Below are 21,669 nucleotides of genomic sequence, written 5' to 3'. Positions count from 1 at the left end.
ACCAGGAGTTTGCTCCACAGTGAGGGTTATTTTAGTCTAAACAAGATACTATACAAATGTTACTGTGAACAAAGTTTAATCAAATCTGGAGAAGATTTAAAACTTTTCTGAACCAATCAGGTGCCTATACCTCAAAGAAGTTAGTAACCATGGTCATTTTTATGACAATTTTATCACAAATCAATAAATGATTCTCAAAATATAGCAAAAATGTAAAGCACGTTGTTCTGGATGTATCTACCCAGAAAGAAAACATATTTTGTAAAGTCTTACACAATATAAAACTAGCTATCTCCTTGGCTGATCCAAATTGGACTTTTATTGGACAGAGCACACTGTACATTACTTATTGACTGACAATAATCCCCGGCAGAGCAAGTCAAGTGATCTGACCACTTTTATGGCAATGTCATATTTTCTTATGTGCTGAAACTCATTTAACATTTTACATGGCCTTGTATCTAATGAAGCTTAGGGCCCTATTTAGCAAACCCCTAAGGCGATTGCAAAACACTTTTGTGGACAGTTAATGCACCAAAATCAGGTGCATCTGTGGGCAAGCAGACTTGTTTTTGTGCCCTCTTGGCAAGTTAGCGTCAGCGCTTGACATGGGCTGAACTTGGGTAGTGACCTCATTTTAATACAAATGTGGGAATTTAGCAAACCATCAACAGCGTTAGCATTTGTGTTTCAGTAGACATGTGAAAACCAGGCCTAAACTGTGCAATTTACATGGTCATCTATAACTATTAGGGAAGCAGGTTGACCTGGAAGGAAACATGCAGAGAGCACTCTGTTTGCTTGTAGCACTAAGGTCCGAGCACCAACACAGAATAGGCACCTCAACGTAAATCGTAAGTGGACCTATTCTGTCAACATGCAAGTAGTGTGTGATCTGTGATGCAAAACAACTACATCACAAATGTGTATGCAAACTATCGTTGCTCTGCTCATGACTTAATTAACATGTGGCAGCTATGTTTCAGTTGTATGACAGTCTGAGAGGCTGGTTGATAGGGGACAACGGGTATCCACTGAAGTGGTGGCTATTGAGCAAACATTTGGAATCCTCAAAATGCGATTCCGATGTTTGGATGTCTCTGGGGGAACACTACAGTACACTCCTCAGAAGGTTAGCAATATCACCCTGGGTTGTTGTGTTTTACATAATGGACGTTGAATTTACAGAGGAAAGATTACAGGGTTTGAGGGAAGCAGATGCTGAACTTGAAGCCCCAGTGGTGTAGGTTGCAGATGCTGCAAGTGCAGGGCAGGTCAGACAAAGCCTTTTAGACAGGGGTTCACATAACTGGTACACAGGTACACATGCGGACCAATGAAAAATGTGGACTTTGTTATTGTTGTATAAGACGCAAATGCATATCATCAGTATATTTTTAAGAGGAAAGCATTTATAATAAAGGCAGCGATGGTGCTCACTGTTCAAAGGTGAGCTATACATGCCTAACTTAAGGAAAATGTTTTGCTCCCCCTCTCCCCCATTGCTCACTCACTCGCTCAGCATGTGAAACAGAAAAAAATATTAATTTTGTATATAAATTACTTTTTTTAATTTCATAAGTATTCACTGTCCCTCCCCCAGAATGCTAAAAAAATGTAGCCTTGCTTGAGTCGCTTGTTTCTTCTTCCTTCTTTTTTCTGGTTTCACAATACCCTCTGTTTGCTATTGCAGATACACAGGTTCTCTTAAAGGGAATGTTGAATCCTTATTGGTTGTAAACTTACTCCTACCCACTGTGCTTTGATAGACTGGTCGCATGAGTTGCTATTTGATGTGTGTTAGCCCAGGCATGAGATCCGACTTCTAAATCATATTTTCGTGCACTATTGCAGCGCTTTGCAAAGACAGTCATTTTTGCCCTAGTGATAGTGGCTGCGCACACATTTGCTAAATAGGGCCCTAAGTGTTCAATTTTACATAAAGCTTCAGCACACTGTTTTTTTTCAAAACACGCATCCCTTGAACCAAAGCATGTAATGTAAATGCTACTGAGGTTTTACTTAAGGGTAGAAAGTTTTGTTTGGTTCCACTTTGAATTAAAACAAAAACTCTTGACAAAACAGTTCTTTATTAGTTTCTTAATCACAGTTTTTTTTTTTTTTTAAATACATATTGCTAAAAATGTGAGAACCATTTAGTTAAAGGAAAAGGGTAGTGTCTTTAGAGAATACTAAAATATTAGTAGTTTACACTTGCATGTCTTCTTCTCTGGGTGTTGAAGGATGAAGGGTTGCTCTTTTGGATGGGCCAGTGATGCCTGTCTCTGAAACAACTGGGGACGATGTGGGAGTTTGCATGGTAAGCAGGGACAGAGATGGAGAGAAGCTGGGTGTCATGGCGGACGGTGTGAGACCTGACTTCCCAGTGAGGGGAGATTGAGTGTATTTAGGGAAGGCTGCTCTGTTGGTAAAGGTGGGCAACCGCGGTGGAACCGCCCTGATTCCAGGCTGAGCCACTGACGTGATTAAGGGAGGGGGATAAATAATACCCCTGGACTCTTTTGCAATATTTGGCTTTTGTAACCCATTATCCTGGAGCTCGGCAATGTCTGTAAAGACAGAGGCCAGTGGCTGAAATCTGGGCTCCCAGTTCATTAAGTAGTCCCAGTTATAGCTTCCTCTGAGTTCCTCTTCTGCACTCACTAACGAAGTAAGGGAAGCCCTTGCGGAGCTCTGGCCATCAGTGTTGAAGATATATCTCTTTGTACTGTGCGCCAACACGTCTTTCTCTTTGATGGCCATGCCAGTGATCCTTCTAGACAGTACTTCATTTGAGGCATAGTTTTGGTCACATCCTTCCCCTCCACCTTCCTCTTTGAAGTGGTAAATGCTCTCTGAGCTGTTGGCAACAGTGGCAGTGGTGGTAACAGCCAGATCTGCTTCCTCTGACTGGCAAGAGAATTGGTCTGAGTCCTGAGGTATCCCTGAGTCTGGCACCCTGGATGCCCTCTCGTTTAGGGCAGACCCAGAACCTTTCCGGCAGGGATGTTCATTGATCATCTTGATCTCTTCGTCTTCGGCTGCATCTCCATCTGCAGAGCCCCTGCCACTTGAGCCAGAGTGCCTACAGGGGTTAGTCACCTCCTTCTTGTCTCTGATGTCCACCTGCTCTGCTAAATCTTGAAGGACAATGGTGCTGTGCCTATGGCCATTACTTTTTTCAAGTGTATCCGAAATACTGTGGTTTAAACTTGTAGCCATTGAATCTACAGTTCTTGTTTTCACTTTGACATATTTCCTCCTAAATCTCAAAATAAGCGCCACAAGAATAATGGCCAACAGCAGGAATACTACAAAGGAAATGGCAAGGCTGATGGTCAGGCTGTTCAGCTGCATTCCAGTGAAGGCCTCTGCAGAGTTGGAGATGTTGACAATAACGATGCAGCTTTCAGACTTGGAATCAAACTTGGGACTGCTTGCTTTCACCTTGAACTCTATTAGGTCCTCTCTCTTTTTGGCAATGCCTTTTTTCCTGTAGACAGCACTGGTGAGATACACGGTTCCACTGGTTCTGTTCACTGAAAAGAACTGAGAGGACTCAGCCAAGGAATACACAAGAACCCCATCTATTCCACCATCATTGTCTATGGCTGAGACCTGGCCGATGCTCTGCCCCACTTCAGAGTTCTCAGGGAGCTCAAAGTAATATTCTGTTCGTGAGAAGACAGGGCTGAACTCGTCAACACTCTCAATGTCCACCTGAACCATAATTGTTGCTGTTTGGTCGCCTTTGTCTTTAGCTTGGACCATAAAGCAGTACCTATTCTCTCTTTCATAGTCAAAAGTTTGTTTGGAATAGATGTCCCCAGTCAAGGAGTCTATTGCAAAAGCCTCCTTTTTATTTGGACTTTCATAATCTACTGAGCATGGTGACAAAATAGAGTAGGTCACCTGTCCAAATGGGCCTGAATCATGGTCCATTGCATAGAGTGAGCAAACATGAGTAAAGGCAGCCTGATTTTCCAAGATTGAGCAGTTCATGGCAGGGAACATAAAGTAGGGAGAGTTATCATTCTCATCCAGCACAGTGATGAACAGCACAGCAAAGGCTATTTTTCTGCTCCCCATGCTGCTGCCATCAGTGGCTTGGATGGTCAATGTGAATTTGGTATTTTCTTCATAATCCAAACTCTGGTTCAGTTCCACTGCACCACTTCTGTGGTCTAGTCTAAAGTGTCCTTTATCATTGCCAGAAACAATGTGAAACTTTATTTCAGCATTGACTCCTTCGTCTGGGTCATGAGCTGACACCTGAGTGAGCCTACTCCCCAGGGGAATGCTTTCGCTGACCTGAATGTGGTATTCCAATCGGCTGAAGACAGGAGGGTTATCATTAGCATCTAGCACAGTTACTGAGACAACTGCAGAAGAATTTAGTGGAGGTGTCCCCCGATCAGAGACAACTACCACCAGGGTGTAGTTCATTGTGTTTTCGCGGTCCAGGCGATTGCACAGCACAAGCTTGCCCACTGTCTTGTACTCATCGTCTGCCTGTAAAACACTGGTCTCAATGCAAAATCTGTTCTGCTCATTGCCACCAAAGATGGTGTAGTCAAGGTAAGAGTTCTCATGGGACAAGTCCTGGTCAGAAGCTGAGAGATACAGCACGGTGCTCCCGACTGCTGCATCTTCGGACACGCTCACTTGGTATGTGGCTTGCATGAACTGAGGTGCGTGGTCATTGATGTCTTGTATTTGTATTTCCACAGAAGTCACAGCTGTCAAAGCTGGGTCTCCACCATCATTGGCTTCCACAAGGAGCTGTACCACAGAGCTCTCCATAAAATACCTCAGCGGCTTGCTGGTGAATAAAGAGCCTGCAAAAAAAGAGACTTCATAATGCAACCAAAGTAACTGCATTCTTATATACTGTGTGTCAAGAACTAAGCAGTGTTGGCCTTGCTCAGTATAGATAGAACTACACAAGACAATACCAGTTGCTTGGCCAAAAGTCAACTGGATGTAACGTTAAACCTTTCTATTTTGTTTTATATTTATGATCAAGCCAATGTCTCTCGTCTTTGACCATTAATATCTTCAAAATATAGTGTATAAATTTGAAATGACAGTATTTTAATATATGCAGCGTACATGTGTGTGTGCATTTAAATATTACACAAAAAAGAGGAAAAAACATCACAATCTACTGTTATCAACACAATTCCAAGTGTGACTTTCCTTCAGTTATTTTTCCACAAAAACATTCAATAAACATTTTTTTTCTGATGTTCAGTTTTGGCCATAAAACAAAAATGTCATGAATCACGTTTTAATCCGGAAAAGCTGAGAATGTACCATAAATAAGTGCCATTTTCTAGCCATGGCTGATTTCACTCATTTTAATTTAGCTGTGAGGATTTTTAATGATTTAAGAGAAAAATATGGTTTCAATATGGGGCACTGTCATTTCCTTATTTAACTTCTTCAGTATAGTATGGAACATGCTTCACATTTCTAAGCTTAAACAAATAACACATTGCTACTGAAAATACATTTCTATAATATCCAAATGTTAATAAAGAATGAAGCAACTGACCACTTGCAGAATTGGAAGTAGTTATCTGGCATTATTTGCAAGGCACCAAACCAATAAATGGTCAGGCATGAATAGATTAAACACTTTGCTTACTAAACCATTGGAGTCAAACAGCCTTTAAAAGTGATTTTTTTCAAAATTAACAACAGTACTTCCGAGGCCTCTATCATAGACTCATGTATTGCTTTTTTTGCCTGCATAAACATGTTGTTGCAGATTCATGTCAGGAATTGGTGAAATAACACATTATGTACAGACTGATTAGGGAATAGTTTCATGAGGTGATTCTGTGTAAAGGTGACAAAATGTGGCAACTGTATCCTTATTTAGCACTATCAGCTAATTGAGGCACAGATGCCATATGCATGAATATACTCACCATTTTTCAAATTGATATAAAACCCCTTCGAAGCTGATGAAAGGAGCCGGTAGGAAACCTCTCCATTGAGTCCTGAATCTCTGTCCGTGGCTGACAGTGCCAGAACAAATGTATCCATTGGAGTCAATTCAGCCAATACGATCTTTGTAGAAATCAATAAAGAAACAAAAACAGGAATCAAGCTATTGATGGTTAATTTTATTACCACAACTAAAACAAACAAACGTACAACCATTGTGTTATATGACATGACTTTAAAGATTCTGTTCATCAAGACATTTGTTCATTTTAATTTTAATTCAGTGTATTTATAGTAAACATATACTGTTGCTTTCACAAAGCCTGATGTTGGACTGCCTTACCAAAGTTAACATTAGGTAGTTCAAGATTAGTGCTAATCTGGATCTGTGAAACCAACACTAAATTCTTAAAGCAGGCCTCTCACACGGTACATTTCCCTATTCTAGAGCTCTGGGTACTAATATGGGTTAGGTCACAAGTGAAATTAGCTTGTTCCACTTCACAAAACCACCAAACAATTCAACACGATGAGGCCTATGAAAAAATGTACTAAAATCACAAACACAATAAATCTAAAAGCAAAACAAATGACATAATATTAATATATAAAAGAATAGTCCTAGCAATATTCATTAAATAAAGAAAAGATGACAAAGAGGAAACGTGGAACCCTGACAGAATTATGAAGGACCAAAACGCAATGTTTACCTGGTATGACTCCTGGGAGAAGACAGGTGGATTGTCATTGACATCAAGCACGTGGACCCTGAGTTCTGCTCCTGTTTCATGAATAGAATCCGAGGCTTTGATCTGTAAAACATACTGGGGGCTTTCCTCATAGTCCAGCGATTCAGTCAGTGTGATTACTCCGGTATAAGGATCGATGGCAAATTTACCGCCTGGATTCCCATTGTCAGCAAAACTGTAGGACAGAGCTGGGCTCAGGTCCACGTCATTCGCTGATACTTGTGTTACCATGTAGCCAGCTGGAAGGTCTGATGAACGACAAAAAAATAACCATATTCAGCTTTACTTAATGCATTTTTAAAATGGAAACAAAATAACCCACACGTGCAATTTTTATCCCTGGGTTTTATTTTTGCATTAATAACGATAAGTTCTGCTCTAAGCTTAAGATCTGTGCCTGAACAGAGGAGCTTGTTATTGTTGGATTGTAGTTTTTTTTAATTGCTTAAAGGGTAAAGCTAGTGATTATTTTATAATGTATTGCAGCCTGTTATGAGACAATCTACTCTGAGCTTTAAACGACTGGGGAGGGCACCCATTCCCTAAGTATTCTGCAATGTTTCTGTTGAACCACATATCCACTGTGCCATCTTGCACTTTTTATGTGTGCGAAATTCTTTTTTTTTTTTTTTTTTTTGTCAAGAAACTGCAAGAAATGACCAGGCAAAGTTTCATCAAATCCAGGCATTTAGTGGTATTAAATAAAGCCAGATGCAGAATCCTAAGGAAATGTTATGGTAAAAATGTGCTGGCTGGCTCACTCTCAGCAATTTCAGCAGGCTCCATCGGAGGGATCGCTGGGGCGTTGTCATTGACGTCCACTACCTGGATTCTCACTGTGGTGGTAGCAGTCAGTTGGGGGCTGCCTTTATCAGTAGCCAAAAGAATCAGCCTGCAAAGCCAGACATGTTACAAGGTACATACATTTATTTTCTTTAAATTAACCATTCATTCTGAGAAACCATGAGCTCCGAGTTGCTGTACTTGGCAGTATAAATTTGGTTTAAGTATTTGAATGTGTAGCACAGCTAAGCATTGTAAAGCCCCAAGAGGCCTGGTAAAGTATAATTTAAAAAACATGGCAACCATGGTAAATGAATAGTATAATCATGGGAAAAGTATCAGAAAACTGCAAAAATGACTGCAAATTTACTACGGCAAACTTTTATGAGGTTACAGTAGGTAGGTGTGTTTATTACAATCAACCTTTTTTGAACATATAGTATGCATTGGTTGATCAAAAACATACACACAGACACATACTTGTACGATGAAAAGATTTCTCGATCCAGAATGGTGTTTGTGGCTACAATGCCTCGGGCTGTGTCTATGAGGAAGGCCTCATTTTGGTTACCAGAGAGGATCGAATACTCTATCTGCCCGTTAAGGCCACTGTCAGCATCAGTAGCAAAAACCTGCAGATGGGGAAATAATACAGATCTGGTCATTCCAGAAGAAAGCACAAGCTTGTGACTATGAATGTACTTCATAGTCCCTTGCTTTATACAACATTTACCTTCTGACTTTGCTTCAAAACAGTGCTACTCAACAGGATCCCTGATGGCCATAACAGTACATGTTTTGTCCATATATTAAGATGTTCCTTGCAAATTTTTAAATCTCTAAGCCAGTATACTGTGATGTGAAACATTGTATTTAACTCTGGTCTGTCTGACCATGCAGACCAATTTCTGTATTTAGTATTTACATATATAACAAGGTGCCCTGAATGTGTGTTATACCGATAAATACTGATTAATCATAATCAAATATTTTATATTAAAATGCAATGCAATATAAAAATCTACTCTCAGTGAAATAAGAACAACAACAAAAAACACATTATATTATTAATAAGCTGAACAATATGTTTACAGCTAAACTTTAATTAATAGTGAATGCCATAAGCAAACCAAACAGTGCTATTCGTTTCACTGGAACAAAAGCTTAGAAATCATTCTTGATGACTTCCTTGATTTCCAGTTATAACATATATAGCTAATAACTCTACCGAATTACATATAGCAAAATGGTGTATATTTATAGTACGTAAGGTGGATTTTATATCCTCTTCTTAAAATAATGAGTGCTGAAGTATTTTATTGGGAGTTGTGGTCTTAACAGCTTAGCTTGATTTGAAAAAACAGGCGGTCCTTTACCTGCATGATATAAGTGTTGTGAATTTGCCCTTCCCACACCGCTGTTTTATAGTAACTTTGTTCGAATCTTGGTGGGTTGTCATTCACATCTTGAATTGTGATTGTTATTCTGCAGTACGCAGTCTGCCAGGTATTTTCAGCCAGGACCACAAGATGAATCTTATCCTGCATCTCGAAATCCAGGCTTTTGTGATCCTTTACAGAAATGTAACCTGTGTATGAAATGTGAAACTATTCATATAATAGTCAACCTCACTCCTCCCCTTTCTGCTTAACATTTTTATGGCTCATTTTACAGTTCTACAGTTTCACCCCATAGCAGTACATTGCCTGTTATTGTTTTGGCAGGCAGTGTCAGGTAACGTGTAGGTCTACTGCATTCTGTTTGCGTTTCAAGTCTGGAAATCAAGGGGAAAAAAACCAAGCACCTGCCGTGACACCATCAATAGCTCATCAAGGCCAAACAGTTGTCTACTTGATAGCATATGGAAGCTCCAGCAGCTGAGTGTTCACTATCATTCACTATGTCTAATCTCCTGTCTTGCCCATTATTGTGACTGAAACTGTGAAAGAATCAACCAGCACAGGAACATTCTGTTCAATTTCCCTGTTAGATAAGGAGGGTAAGACATTCTTCAACATTGTGATACAAAGGTTGTCAACTGATCTATTCAAGAACCGAATGATCGACACCCACATACAGAAAGCTGGTATCTCAGGTTTTCCAGGGTGCTTGGAATATGTCAGTGTGATCTGGCAAGAGAGTCATTCTACAAAAAATGGAGGAGGAGCTCCATGTAATATTCGTAGATTTAGCTATTGCCTATGGTTCAGTGCTACATAAGCTCCTTTGGGATGCATTTGAGTTCTTCAGCGAACCCAGTACAATACCAGGGTTAGTGAAAGCTTAATTCAGGGTGTAACAGGGAGAGATCTGTGCTGACTCTGCTGGCGTGTTCACGGGCTGCAGGAAGAGGGCGGCAGTCGCCCAACAACCTCCTGTGAGTCATGGCAGTGACACGGGGAGGTGGGAAAGTGGGTGTGTGGACTTTCCCCCTCTCTGAATGGCTGAGAGGCGGGTCTTGGGTGATTGTTGGTCCTATAAAATAACGCTCTGTTGTTTCTTCAGGTCTGCCCACTTAGACACGCCAAGAGTGCGGAAGCTTTGATTCAGGACCGGGAATTAGCCGAGAGAAAAATAAAGATTCACAGCGAGACAGAGAGAGAGAGCGGGGAATCCTTGGGCAGACCCCAGCGTATTGTAAAAGAGTAGGCTAGATAGCTGATTGAATAGGACGGTGATCAGGGTCGTGCGGGTAGCGGCGACCGGGATAACGCTGCCGAGTGCAGCACCTTTTATTTGTAGTTTTATTACTGTTTTATTTTCCCTTGTTCTTTTCTCCTTCTGTTTTCATTATTATTTCTTTGAGCACCTGCGAGTGCACTTGCTGTTTGTGTACCAGCTGTGGTATTTCCGTGGTGCTGTCTATCATCGTTGATAGGCAGCCCACGGTCAACAGTGCCCTCTGCCGGAGAAAAATAAGAACCAGTCCAAAATAAAGCTGGGCACCTGTGTGGTGTTTCCAAGTACACCTGTCTGTCTCCTGGTCAGTGAATTACCCACACCCCTTCCACACAGGGATTTGCGGTTCTGTTTACTAACTCCAGAGTTTACTATTACTTGGCAGTTTCTCAAAGTCAGAATCATGGCAGGTTGCGCCATTTCTCCACTGGTCTTTACCATGCTAATGGAAGTCATTTTAGGGCCTCAAAATGGTTAGTGGGAGTAGAACAGCTGGGTTCTGGCATGTGGCTTCCATCACTTAGAGCACACATGGATGACATGATCACCATGATGACAACGGTAGTGTGCACCAATCGGTTACTTGGCAAACTAGCAAATAACATCAGATGAGCATGTATGCACTTCGATCCTGCCAAGTCGAGGAGCAACTCCATCATCATACATGAAGGAGGCAAACTAGTGAATAAAGTGTTCTATATTAATGGAAAAGACCATCCCAACGGTGTCTGAAAAGCCAGTAGAGTCTTGGGAGCTGGTACGATGGGGATTTAAAGGACATAGTCCAAGTGGGAGAGGTAAGACAGCAGGCAGTGCTAAGGCTGAAGAGGATAGACAGTAGTGCTTTACTAGGCAAGCTAAACTCTGGTGCTTTCAGTGTGGACTTCTTCGACGGTTGCTGTGGCTGCTTACTGTGTATGAGGTTTCCCTATCAACAATAGATAGGCTGAAAGCCTTGATTAGTTCACACATTGGGAAATGGGTGGGAGTTCTATGTAGCAGGGTAGTATTCTACGGTAAAGGAAAACTCCATGTACCAGTCTCAGCTAACAGCGGTATTAAAGTATGCTTGTGTGACAAGTTTAGCCTTTGGTGTATGATGATCCCATTGTCGCTCGCTTTAAATCAACTCTCAAGACCCACCTGTTCTTTCTTGCTTTCCATGCACTTTAAGCCTGATATCTGCTATTTCGCTGCTATGTTGCTGGTACTATTTCATGTATTATGTTACTATCATGTATTATGCACTTTCCACTGTATTTAATGTTTTATGCATTTTTTTTTTTTTACTGTATACCATGCATTATGCATTTCTCTGTATTTAAAGTATTATGGATTTTCTTGTTACTGCATCTTGTAAACTTCTTTGTGATGGTGGTCCACTATAAAAGGCGCTATATAAAATAAAGATTGTTTGTGAGGGAGGTAGCACCTGTAGTGAGAACTGGGAGAAAGTGGGCAGCAAAGGACATGGTGGAAGATGCAAAGGCTGCAAGGTATAAGTGATATCATGGGGCAAGTACAACAGGTGTGGGTCCCAGTTCGGCTCCCCCAAGATGGCATAAAGCAACTCCAGCTGAAAGGATGAAGTTGGTAATTACTGAAGTGCAAAAGCAGTAGGAGAGGATGAGGAATGTCAAGGCGGTGTCACAGGCTAAGCAGGGAGAATGGATGAGATGGGAGAATGTGGAACGGTGTAAGATTGGCTGGTGCTGTTGACAATTGAACAGAGGATCAGCTTCATAATCAGGTCCGCATATGAATTTCTTCCAGCACCGCAAAACCGGAATGTCTGGGTAGGAGAGAACTCAGCATGCCCTTTGTGTTTATCACCGGCTACCCTGAAGCACATTCTTACAGGATTAGGGTGGTTCTGTACCTGGGTCACTTCACTTGGCATCATGACCAGGTACTGCAATGCTTGGCATTACCACTGGAAAAACTGTGTAATAAGATCAACAGCTCAGTGCCAATATCAGCAATAGCTGGGACCAGGGAACGACATTCCTCCATCCAGGAGAGCAACCGACAGGAAAGGTTATTGGAACTAAGATTTTCCTGGGGCAATTGGAGGCTGCTGGAGATTGGAGAATGCAGGCAGATACTGCTGGAACTACCTTTAGAACTGACATTGTCTTGTGGTCAGTCTTAGCATGCCTTTTTCCAGGAATTTGTCACTCACTCCATGACCCGGCTTTTCAGAGATACTGGACTCAGTGGACAGGAGTTACTCCATATAGTGAAGGTGGCAAAAAGGCTGATCCCTACAGCCAGCATTACACTTCAGCCATCAACACCTGGATTAATAGGAAATCCACATTACTGGGAGGAGGAAAAGCACTGAAGGCTCATATATTACAGTAAAACTACCTAGTTTTAGCTTAGTGAATGCTGAGTCCAATGTTAGCATGAAGTACATAACAGCTGCTCTCATGTAATAAAAATCAATAGGGAGATTTAGCCTTTTTTATGACAGAATACAGTTCAGGAATTTGTAGCAGAAATCAGGAAACAATCCATTTACAGAAATGTATGCCTGTATCACATATTTTCCAGTCAGTCCAGTTTTTGTCCAGTACCATCAATCAAATTCACTTTGAATCAATTCCTTTATTTAGTTGGTGGTACAGAGAATATATGAAAAACAATGATATCTAATTCAGTTCTAGATGTGACTGCATTTCATTCTGGAGTAAAGCAGTGTGGCAAAGTGGTTTGCAGTGCTCAAGACAAGGACAAAGAACAAAGTACTGGTGGAATTATGGTTTTATTTGTAATTCAAAATTTGATGACAACAGTAAACAATAATGAGAGCAGACAGTAAACAGCGTTGTGTATTGCTCTGTTTAATTAACGGGTTCAGTCCTAAAATAATAGTCCTGGTATTTAAACATCTACAAATAACACAAACACGATCACAAATACACAGTGAGTGCTATAGTGCTTGCGGTGCCAATACAGTTAATCGTGACACAAGTGCAGTGTTGTCCAAAACACTAGCGATAACAGTGTGGTTCTCCTTCCAGTTCAGCGTTACCCATAGCAATGGAACAGATCACCTCGCTAAGTCCCCTTATGTTACGTCAATCATGCCCCCTTGGTTAATGATTGCAACCGCTCCTGAATCCATGGCTGCCACATTGCTTCCCTTCTGGGTCAATGATTTGGTGTACCGTAGCTCCGCCCCCTTTCTAGATGGCCTACTTCCACCTAACCCTGTGAATGAATTGTCTGGCCGTCCAGTCCAGGGCTCTGTTCCCTTTACACAGCACCCTCTCAGGCCAGGAGGGAGATTTATCACCAAGAATCATTCTATCTCTGTGACAACCATGTATCAACCCACCTGTGAATTTCAATACATTTTAAATTAAGGCGTTAAATGTTTAAACGGTAAACATGGATAAAAAATATTTTCATTTAAAAAAAATGATATACGTTTAAACCCCAGTTGACAAAAAAAAGAGTGTGTTTCCTTAGATTACGTCTTTTTCTACATCTGTAACTTATAGTTTTGCCTTTTTACATTTGCGTCAACCCCCAATCCCCCTCCTCTCCTATCCTATCATGGTGTTCTCTCATGTGATCGGTCCTCAACCAATGAAAGTGATGTGCATTAATCAACTATATCCTCTAATGTGGTAGTAAAGATTGTAATAACGTGTATGAACAACATGTCTAAATCTAAAAAGAAAAGTCCCAATTGGGATTTTTTTGTAAAATTTGACGAAAGTACTGTCAGGTGTACAGTTTGTTCAAGCAGTTTAGTTTATCAGGGAGGCTCCACTGGTACAATGCTGAACCACCTTCGACTGAGGCATCCACAGAGCATCAGTGAAGGATCAGTCACTGCAAGACAGGCACAGATTACACAATTTACGCGCCCGCGGACTTGTGACCCGTTAAGAGCTGAAAGGATATCAGAAGTAATTGCAGAAATGATTGCACGAGATTGCTTGCGTATTCGCACAGTGGAAGGTGATGGATTTCGCCAGTTGCTGCCTTTCATTGAGCCCAATTACAAGGTACCATCATGGCCATCCGTACTAAATCGAATACACGGTCTGTATGACACTGTGAAAACTAACTTGCAAGAAGCCCCAGATAAAGCTACACACGTAAGCTTGGCGATAGACTGTTGGACATCAAGAGCAAGATTCTTACATTTCGTTTCTCATCACTACATCACTGATAAATGGGAGTTTAAAACTGCAGTCTTGTGTACAAAAGAAATAGAAGAATGTCATACGTCTGACATACTTGCCAATTTTGTTCAAAACGTAGCAGAATCTTGGAATCTTCATGGCAAAGTTGTAGCTGTTGTTCATGCTAATGCTTCAAACATGCAGAGGCTTGGCGAAATGAGCTGCAATGCTCAGGACCTTGGTTGCACTGCCCACTCGCTACAGCTTGCAGTTCAGGCTGGTCTTAAAACTGACCGCATCTCCCACCTGCTTAGAGAAGCTTGTGGGTCCCTTTAAGCACAGCACTTGTGCTTGGAACACGCTTCAAGAACAGCAACGCGTAATGAATCTTCCTCAACATGAGCTTGTTCAGCATGTTAAAGCACGCTGGAAAACCGACTTTCTCATGTTGAAGCATCTCTTGGAACAAATGTGGGCAGTTTGTGCTGTCTTAAGTGATAGGAGAATCACCAAACTTCCAGATGCCCGCACCCTTGAATTGAAAGACGAGAGCTGGGAAAAAGCTGAATCTCTAGCAAGTAAAGCCGTTGTACTGTGCTATAACTGCTCTGTCTGGTGAGACCACTTCAAACATGTTTGCATCTTTCATACATCCACTAATGCATGGGTTAATCAGCAACCATCTCGTTGTTTCAAATGAAGATCTGCCTTCCATCAAAACGTTCAAATGGCTAAGGATTGAGGAAATCCGAACAAGGTTTGAGATTACTGATGCACAGTCAGTATCGATGCTTTCAGCTGTACTGGACCCACGCTACAAATCGCTGGAGTTTACAGACTGATTTGAAGGAGCTAGCGTATGGGGTGACAAAGAATGAAATGCACGCAGTGATCTTCCCAGCCACTGAAAACACACTTACAGCTGTCGATAACAAAGCCTCCACCTCTCAAACAGAGCGAAACAACCTCACCTGCAAAGAAAGGCCGTGAGGATCCCCACTCAACACTGTGTTTTTTTCTAGGGAGACAGAGCAAAGCTCCACCGGCATCAAATGTAAATGAATGTGAGCTTGTGCAGTACCTATGCAAACCCGATTTGGATGTTGAAAGTAACCCACTGAAATGGTGAGCAGTGAATGGTCACAAATACCCGCGACTGGCAAAAATTTGGACACATATACCTCACCGTGCCAGCTACTTCAGTACCATTTGAGAGACTTTTTTCAAAGGCTGGGAATATTGTGACAAAGCTGAGAAGTTCACTAGGCCCAGAAAATGTTGACAAACTAGTTTTCTTGCACAAAAATCTAAAAAGTGGATTTTACCGTTGAAGTACGCTATATGTTGCTTCCCCTTACATTTTCAATTTTATTTTTTGTAAATACATAACAAATGAAAGAAACTTGTTGATTTTGGACTAAAGTTTTCTGAACTAAAGCTTTTTTGGAATAAAGTTTTCTGCCATGGATTATTTGCAGCTTGAGGACTGCAGTTTAATGTAAAAAAGTTAACTGTATTCTCTGAAAAAAGGCAAAAGACAAGTATAAAGGTAAGATCAGTTTTTCTTCATGTTATAGTTTCATATATACTTATTATGTTTGACTGTGTGAATCTGTCAGAAACACTTAAAATACAAAACTGATTAAAATGGGTCTTAAAATAATGCAAGTAAAATATACAAATTTGAAGTTACTGAAACATAAATTGCTTGCATGTTTAAATGGTTAAACGACTGATTAACTCTGGGTTTAGACATTTAGTCAATTAAACGTAGATTTAGCCTTATTTTAAATACTGTAATACCCTTTATTATAGCGCCTATATCGACTAAGGAAGGATCATTTTGTTTTAAAAGATGTATAGGGCACCATCCCAAGGGTATCATTTGCCTTCCAAGAAACAACAGGCTGTTTTGGCAGAAAACTGCCTTCTTTGACTACCGCAAACAAAAATGTTTCCATAAATCTGAAAAAGAAGTGTCCAATTGGATAACAAAGGCTTATTGAACTAATTGTAAGTGAAACAATCAATACTTTTAGTAAATGATCTGAGCAGCACAACAATTTAGCTAGTTGAATTATATCTTGGGATTTAGCTAGTTGAATTATATCTTGGGATTTAGCTAGTTGAATTATATCTTGGGATTTAGCTAGTTGAATTATATCTTGGGATTTAGCTAGTTGAATTATATCTTGCAATTTAACTAGTTGAATTATATCTTGCAATTTAACTAGTTGAATTATATCTTGGGATTTAGCTAGTTGAATTATATCTTGGGATTTAACTAGTTGAATTATATCTTGGGATTTAGCTAGTTGAATTATATCTTGCAATTTAACTAGTTGAATTATATCTTGGGATTTAGCTAGTTGAATTATATCTTGGGATTCCAGCTAGTTGAATTATATTTTGCAATTTAACTAGTTGAATTATATCTTGGGATTTAGCTAGTTGAATTATATTTTGGGATTTAGCTAGTTGAATTATATCTTGGGATTTAGCTAGTTGAATTATATCTTGGGATTTAGCTAGTTGAATTATATCTTGGGATTTAGCTAGTTGAATTATCTCTTGGGATTTAGCTAGTTTAATAATTTTATTTTGATAATTCAGGCATTTGATAATACAGAATTCAGGCTAGACATTTTAAGCCAGTGTGGGCTTTTTCAAAACACAGGAATAAGAATGCATGTTGGTAATTGCTGCAGTATAGAAGAGGATTATTGTAGGAATGTGTAATGCAAGTGCTAGCTTATTAATTGCCGTCCCTGATGCTCTATTGGATAAAAAACACTCCTACGGTGGATCATTAGATCACCCACAATTATTTAATTTATATACTGTATCAAGCCTGTAGAACTTACCAGTGTCTGTGTTTATTGTGAAAGCTTCATTTTCGTTCCCACTAAAAATGCTGTATTTTATTTTCCTTGCGTCTTTGTTACGGTCATGGGCAGTAACAGTCACAACCGTGGAACCTAATGCAAAAAGATTAGCAAAACATTTATTAATAAAAGTGTGTATTTTATTTATGATCATTTTGAAGGAGATGGGTGATGACAACTGCTCTTTTTTTAAAGAATATCCAGGTGATGTTTTAATGCCTGTAAAACAGATATAACCTTAAAAATGTAGTCTTGTTTCTGAAGGATGGCATCTAAAACAGACATTTCAATGCCATTCTGTGGAGTTAATAAATGGAATATAAGGGATTTAAATGAGACATGCTCTTTCCTGGTAGACACATGTTGATAAAAAAAATAGGATGTTTTTTAGAGCTACACTTCTCCCCTATGTTACCAAGTCTGGAAGCTTATACTTCATAAACAATTCAGTGCCCCAAATCTATCTAAACATGACATACGGTCTTACCAGATTTGCTATTTTCAGGAATTGCTGCTTTATAGACAGGTTGAGTGAACCAGATCCTAGGCTCCTCACCCTGTAAATGAACCATAACCAGACCGGAAGAGTTCTGCACTGGGATTCCCTGATCTGCCGCAATCACATGGAGGACTTTTGTTCCAAATTCACTGGATGGAATCAAGCTCTTCAACCAGATATCTCCAGTCTGACGGTTAATGTCAAAAAGCAAATCTGGCTCTGCAAAACTGAACACCACTTCTCCATTCTGGCCAAGGTCACTGTCGTCAGCTCTTACTGTTGCTATGGTCTGGTTTAGAGCTGTTTCCATGGAAACTTGGCCGTTGACTGGGTTCTGAATAAAAACTGGGGCATTGTCATTGATGTCTTCGATGTGCACCATGACGTTGACTGTTGAACTCCGTGGCCTTTGGGTGCTACAGTCGTTTGCTACTGCCCGAAACACGTATTGTGACTTGGTCTCTCTGTCCAGCTGCATGGTGGTCATCACAGTGCCAGTTGAGCTGTTTATAGTAAACATCCCAAGGGTATCATCAATGAGGGAATACATAACTTCTCCGTTGGAACCTTCGTCTTTGTCAGTTGCTGTCAGCTGGAGAACCTCTGACCCCACTACCAAGTCTTCGCTGACTGATGTCCGGTAATGGGTTTTGCTGAACTCTGGGCTGTTGTCATTAACGTCCAAGACTGTGATTCTCAACTCGGCAGTGGAGCTTCGCTGTGGAGTTCCCAGGTCACGGGCCTCAATAACGATGGTGTAGTTACATCTTTCTTCCCTGTCTAATGCTTCAGTTGTACGAAGTGCCCCAGTGGTAGAATTGATGACAAAATGTCCACCAGCACTTTCATCTGGAAAAGAAAATACACAAATAATTGAATCAGCAGGAAGGATATTTACAGTGAGGTCATTGCGATGCACCTTTTCAAACACGCTACAATGGTTTATGTTTCCATTATTTTTATAAAAATATCAGCCTAAAATGTATAATATGTACTTCATTATAATACACAACAACCTGTTGACTAACAGTAGTGGCACTGTAAAATATTAAAATGTTTTAGTGTGCACGACAGGATACTGATGGGTAGAACAGGACTTGATTTATCCCACACTAATTTAATTATGCTGGGCACTTATTGCTGACTATATGTCTGAGTAAACAAATGCAAATACTGTCCATGTTGCCTAAAAATGCAATACCAGTGTGTGGCAAAGTGCCTGCCCCTGTGTGTATTTTGTGTTGTGTGTTAATGTTGTTGTATAGTCATTGGTACACGGGATGTAAACGGGTCTGTGTAACACGAGTGTTTAAAATGTATATTTGTATTTAGGCACGAGGATTGCACAGCACTTCACATGCAAGTAAAACGTAATAATATGTGAGCACGGGGAATTGCACTTTATTAATTCACATGCAGTTGTACCGCGACTCCAATTGAATGACTGTTTAGCAATCGAGTCTTGGTACAGCTGCATAAAAGCTGCATGTTTTCACCCACTCGGTTGTTGTGTATTCGGTGAGTGGAAAACGGGATAGGAGACGGAGGTAATAATTGTGATAATAATAATAGTAGTGAAATATCTGTTCACCGTGTTTGTCTGTATAGTCCGTTTTGTTTGTCTTTTGTTTTGGTGAATGTGCCGTGTCCTATGTTTTTGTTTGCTACAACCTTTTTATTTGCTGTTCTGTTCACTCATTAAACGCTGAGCGAAACCATACGCTCAGCTCCACCAAATTCCACCTCTCTCTCCTTCTGTTTATTTCCTGGTTCCTGTTTCTGGTCTGACGTCCCCCACTCTGGCCGTCTTTGTGACACAGTGACATAAAAAAATACTGTGGTTGTTTCCATACACATAAAAAAAACTAAACTTTGGCTTATTTCTACCAAAAACATATGATTATCCAGCCATCATCTATAATTAAATGATTAAAAGAACAGTTACATTATTTTAATAGTGTTGGACTGTGAAAAGTAAATACCTACCAACCAATCCATATTCAATTATCCCATTCTCTCCGGCATCCTCGTCTGAAGCCAAAGCTGTGTAAATAATTTCTGGCTCCTGGTTTTCTGGAATCTTGATTTCAAATGTGGGGAGTATGAACTCAGGGGTGTTGTCATTGTAGTCCAGGACAGTACACATGATAGTGGCTGTGCTGGAGAGCGCAGGTAGCCCACTGTCTCGAGCCAGAACTGGAATAGGAACAGAGCAGGGTAATTAAACCACAATCAGACCTCAGCACTAATTTTAAGTAGCATTACTTCACTAGCCATTTAGTTTTGAAATGGTTCTTTAGTTATATGTTTGGGAAAGAAGGACTGAGAGAGAGTCTGTAAAGGTTCTAATTAATTAAAATAGAATGATACATGTAGTTATCCAAGCCTTGTATTATGAAAACTGTCAGCTCGCTCACTCCACAGGCAGTATAAAGTATTCCAAGTAACTGCAAACAGTTTTGAGCTCACTCTGTCTCTCTCTTGTTTTCTATACCATGAATACACATATTAAAAACCCAGGAGAACCATGCTTTGAAGTAACAGTTGTTGCTAAGTTACGGAACCCAGGAAGCAAGGCCTCGTCTTGCTAGTGCCCCCCTGGCCTTGTAGGGCACCTGGCCAGTAGAAGGTATCCCTTACCAGAATTTCCTCTGTCACTGCGGGAGCCGAAGATCAGAAACTTGGCAGGAAATGCCAGGCTCAGCTATTGATGAGCTGTGATTTCAATTACAGTTCACAAGTTCTTGCTCTATATAGGTTCCAGTTCATTAATTACTGCTCAGAGGGGTGTGATTCTTTAATTCAGAAAACTTCTGTTCTGTGTCTACCATTAAGCCACTTAACCTGAGACGACAGGTTATGAGCCTTGCACTTATGGCTTTAATTGTGGCAAAACATTTTTTAAGCAGAAACATTCCTATCTAAAAGCAGTCTGAGAAATGAATTGGGTATATAACAGTAAAAGTGTATTATTACCTCGTATGCTGAAGTGGTCTTGAACTTCCCTGTCCAGCACTGCTTTGGTGGTAATCTCTCCAGTCTGAGAGTTTATTGTAAATAAGTCATGTCCAGACCCAGGCAGCAGGGTATAGCACACAGCAGCATTCATCTCTTAGAGATAAAAATATATTGATATTGAAGTCACCAGCTTAACATGTCCATATTATTTTAGCCACACATTAAATGAGCACTATACGGTAATGAACATGACTTTTTTAACATTTTTTTTAAAATTTTATATTACCTTTACAAATTTTACCTTTTTCAGACCATCTCTGGTCTGGCTTTCAACCAACAATACGTGTTTTTCCTGATATAAAGCTTTATAGTTTCATGGGGGAGGAGGGGCAGCAGGTACATTTCACATGGAAACACAGCATGGAATATATTAAAGTTTTGCTTTTTATATTAATCTCTTCTAGCCTATTCAGTTTGAGAATCATTTTTCATATAACAGCTTGAAAAAGAGAACCAAAATGAGCCCAGATGGTGTGAATTATGGATCATCATAGGATATTCTCTGAAATTTCAAATGGAAGCCTGCTTGCTGGTTTTGGCCAGTTTTAAATTGCAAAATGGCAGTTGACACTAACATTGATACATAGAAAACAAATTTTAAAAGGTTCCACCAATAGAACAATGACAATCTTTCAAATCAAGACCCAGATGAAGTCCCATACTTATATTACAAGCCATGAAAGGCCAAGAAAAAATAAATAATTGTAACAAAAGACATTCATTTTAAAATATGTTTACAGGAGACAGAAACCACAGATTCAAAAGCCAGTGGCCCCCTATGGATTGGTTTTTACCAGTTTGAAAAGAAGTTTCACATAAAAAAAAAGGCTTATTTTAAATTTTTTATAAAAAATACTGTGGGATCAAATTTTGTGATTTTATGAAGACCATAATTTCATGCACATTTCTAATACAAAACAGTTGTTCAATCACACCAGTATGAACAAGACAAAATTTTT

General features: G+C 40.1%; 1 protein-coding gene across 1 annotated transcript in view; it reads right to left on the bottom strand.

The window, feature by feature from the left end:
- Positions 1-1,933: 1,933 nt before the first annotated feature.
- The window catches only part of dchs2 (dachsous cadherin-related 2), a 53,473-nt gene continuing 33,737 nt past the window's right edge, over positions 1,934-21,669 (bottom strand). Inside the window, exons 12-21 of the mRNA XM_041263717.1 lie at positions 20,669-20,803; positions 19,679-19,888; positions 17,681-18,541; positions 17,173-17,286; positions 8,864-9,075; positions 7,968-8,119; positions 7,466-7,596; positions 6,666-6,952; positions 5,937-6,078; positions 1,934-4,838 (exon numbers count right to left, since the gene is read on the bottom strand). Coding sequence (XP_041119651.1) covers positions 2,209-4,838; positions 5,937-6,078; positions 6,666-6,952; positions 7,466-7,596; positions 7,968-8,119; positions 8,864-9,075; positions 17,173-17,286; positions 17,681-18,541; positions 19,679-19,888; positions 20,669-20,803 — 4,874 coding nt within the window. The 3' untranslated portion in view covers positions 1,934-2,208. The remainder of the gene's footprint in view (positions 4,839-5,936; positions 6,079-6,665; positions 6,953-7,465; positions 7,597-7,967; positions 8,120-8,863; positions 9,076-17,172; positions 17,287-17,680; positions 18,542-19,678; positions 19,889-20,668; positions 20,804-21,669) is intronic.

The sequence above is a fragment of the Polyodon spathula genome, chromosome 1 (assembly GCF_017654505.1).
Source record: "Polyodon spathula isolate WHYD16114869_AA chromosome 1, ASM1765450v1, whole genome shotgun sequence".
Taxonomy (NCBI): domain Eukaryota; kingdom Metazoa; phylum Chordata; class Actinopteri; order Acipenseriformes; family Polyodontidae; genus Polyodon; species Polyodon spathula.
Note: the sequence above shows the minus strand (reverse complement) of the source record. Positions and strands in the feature narration are given on the sequence as shown.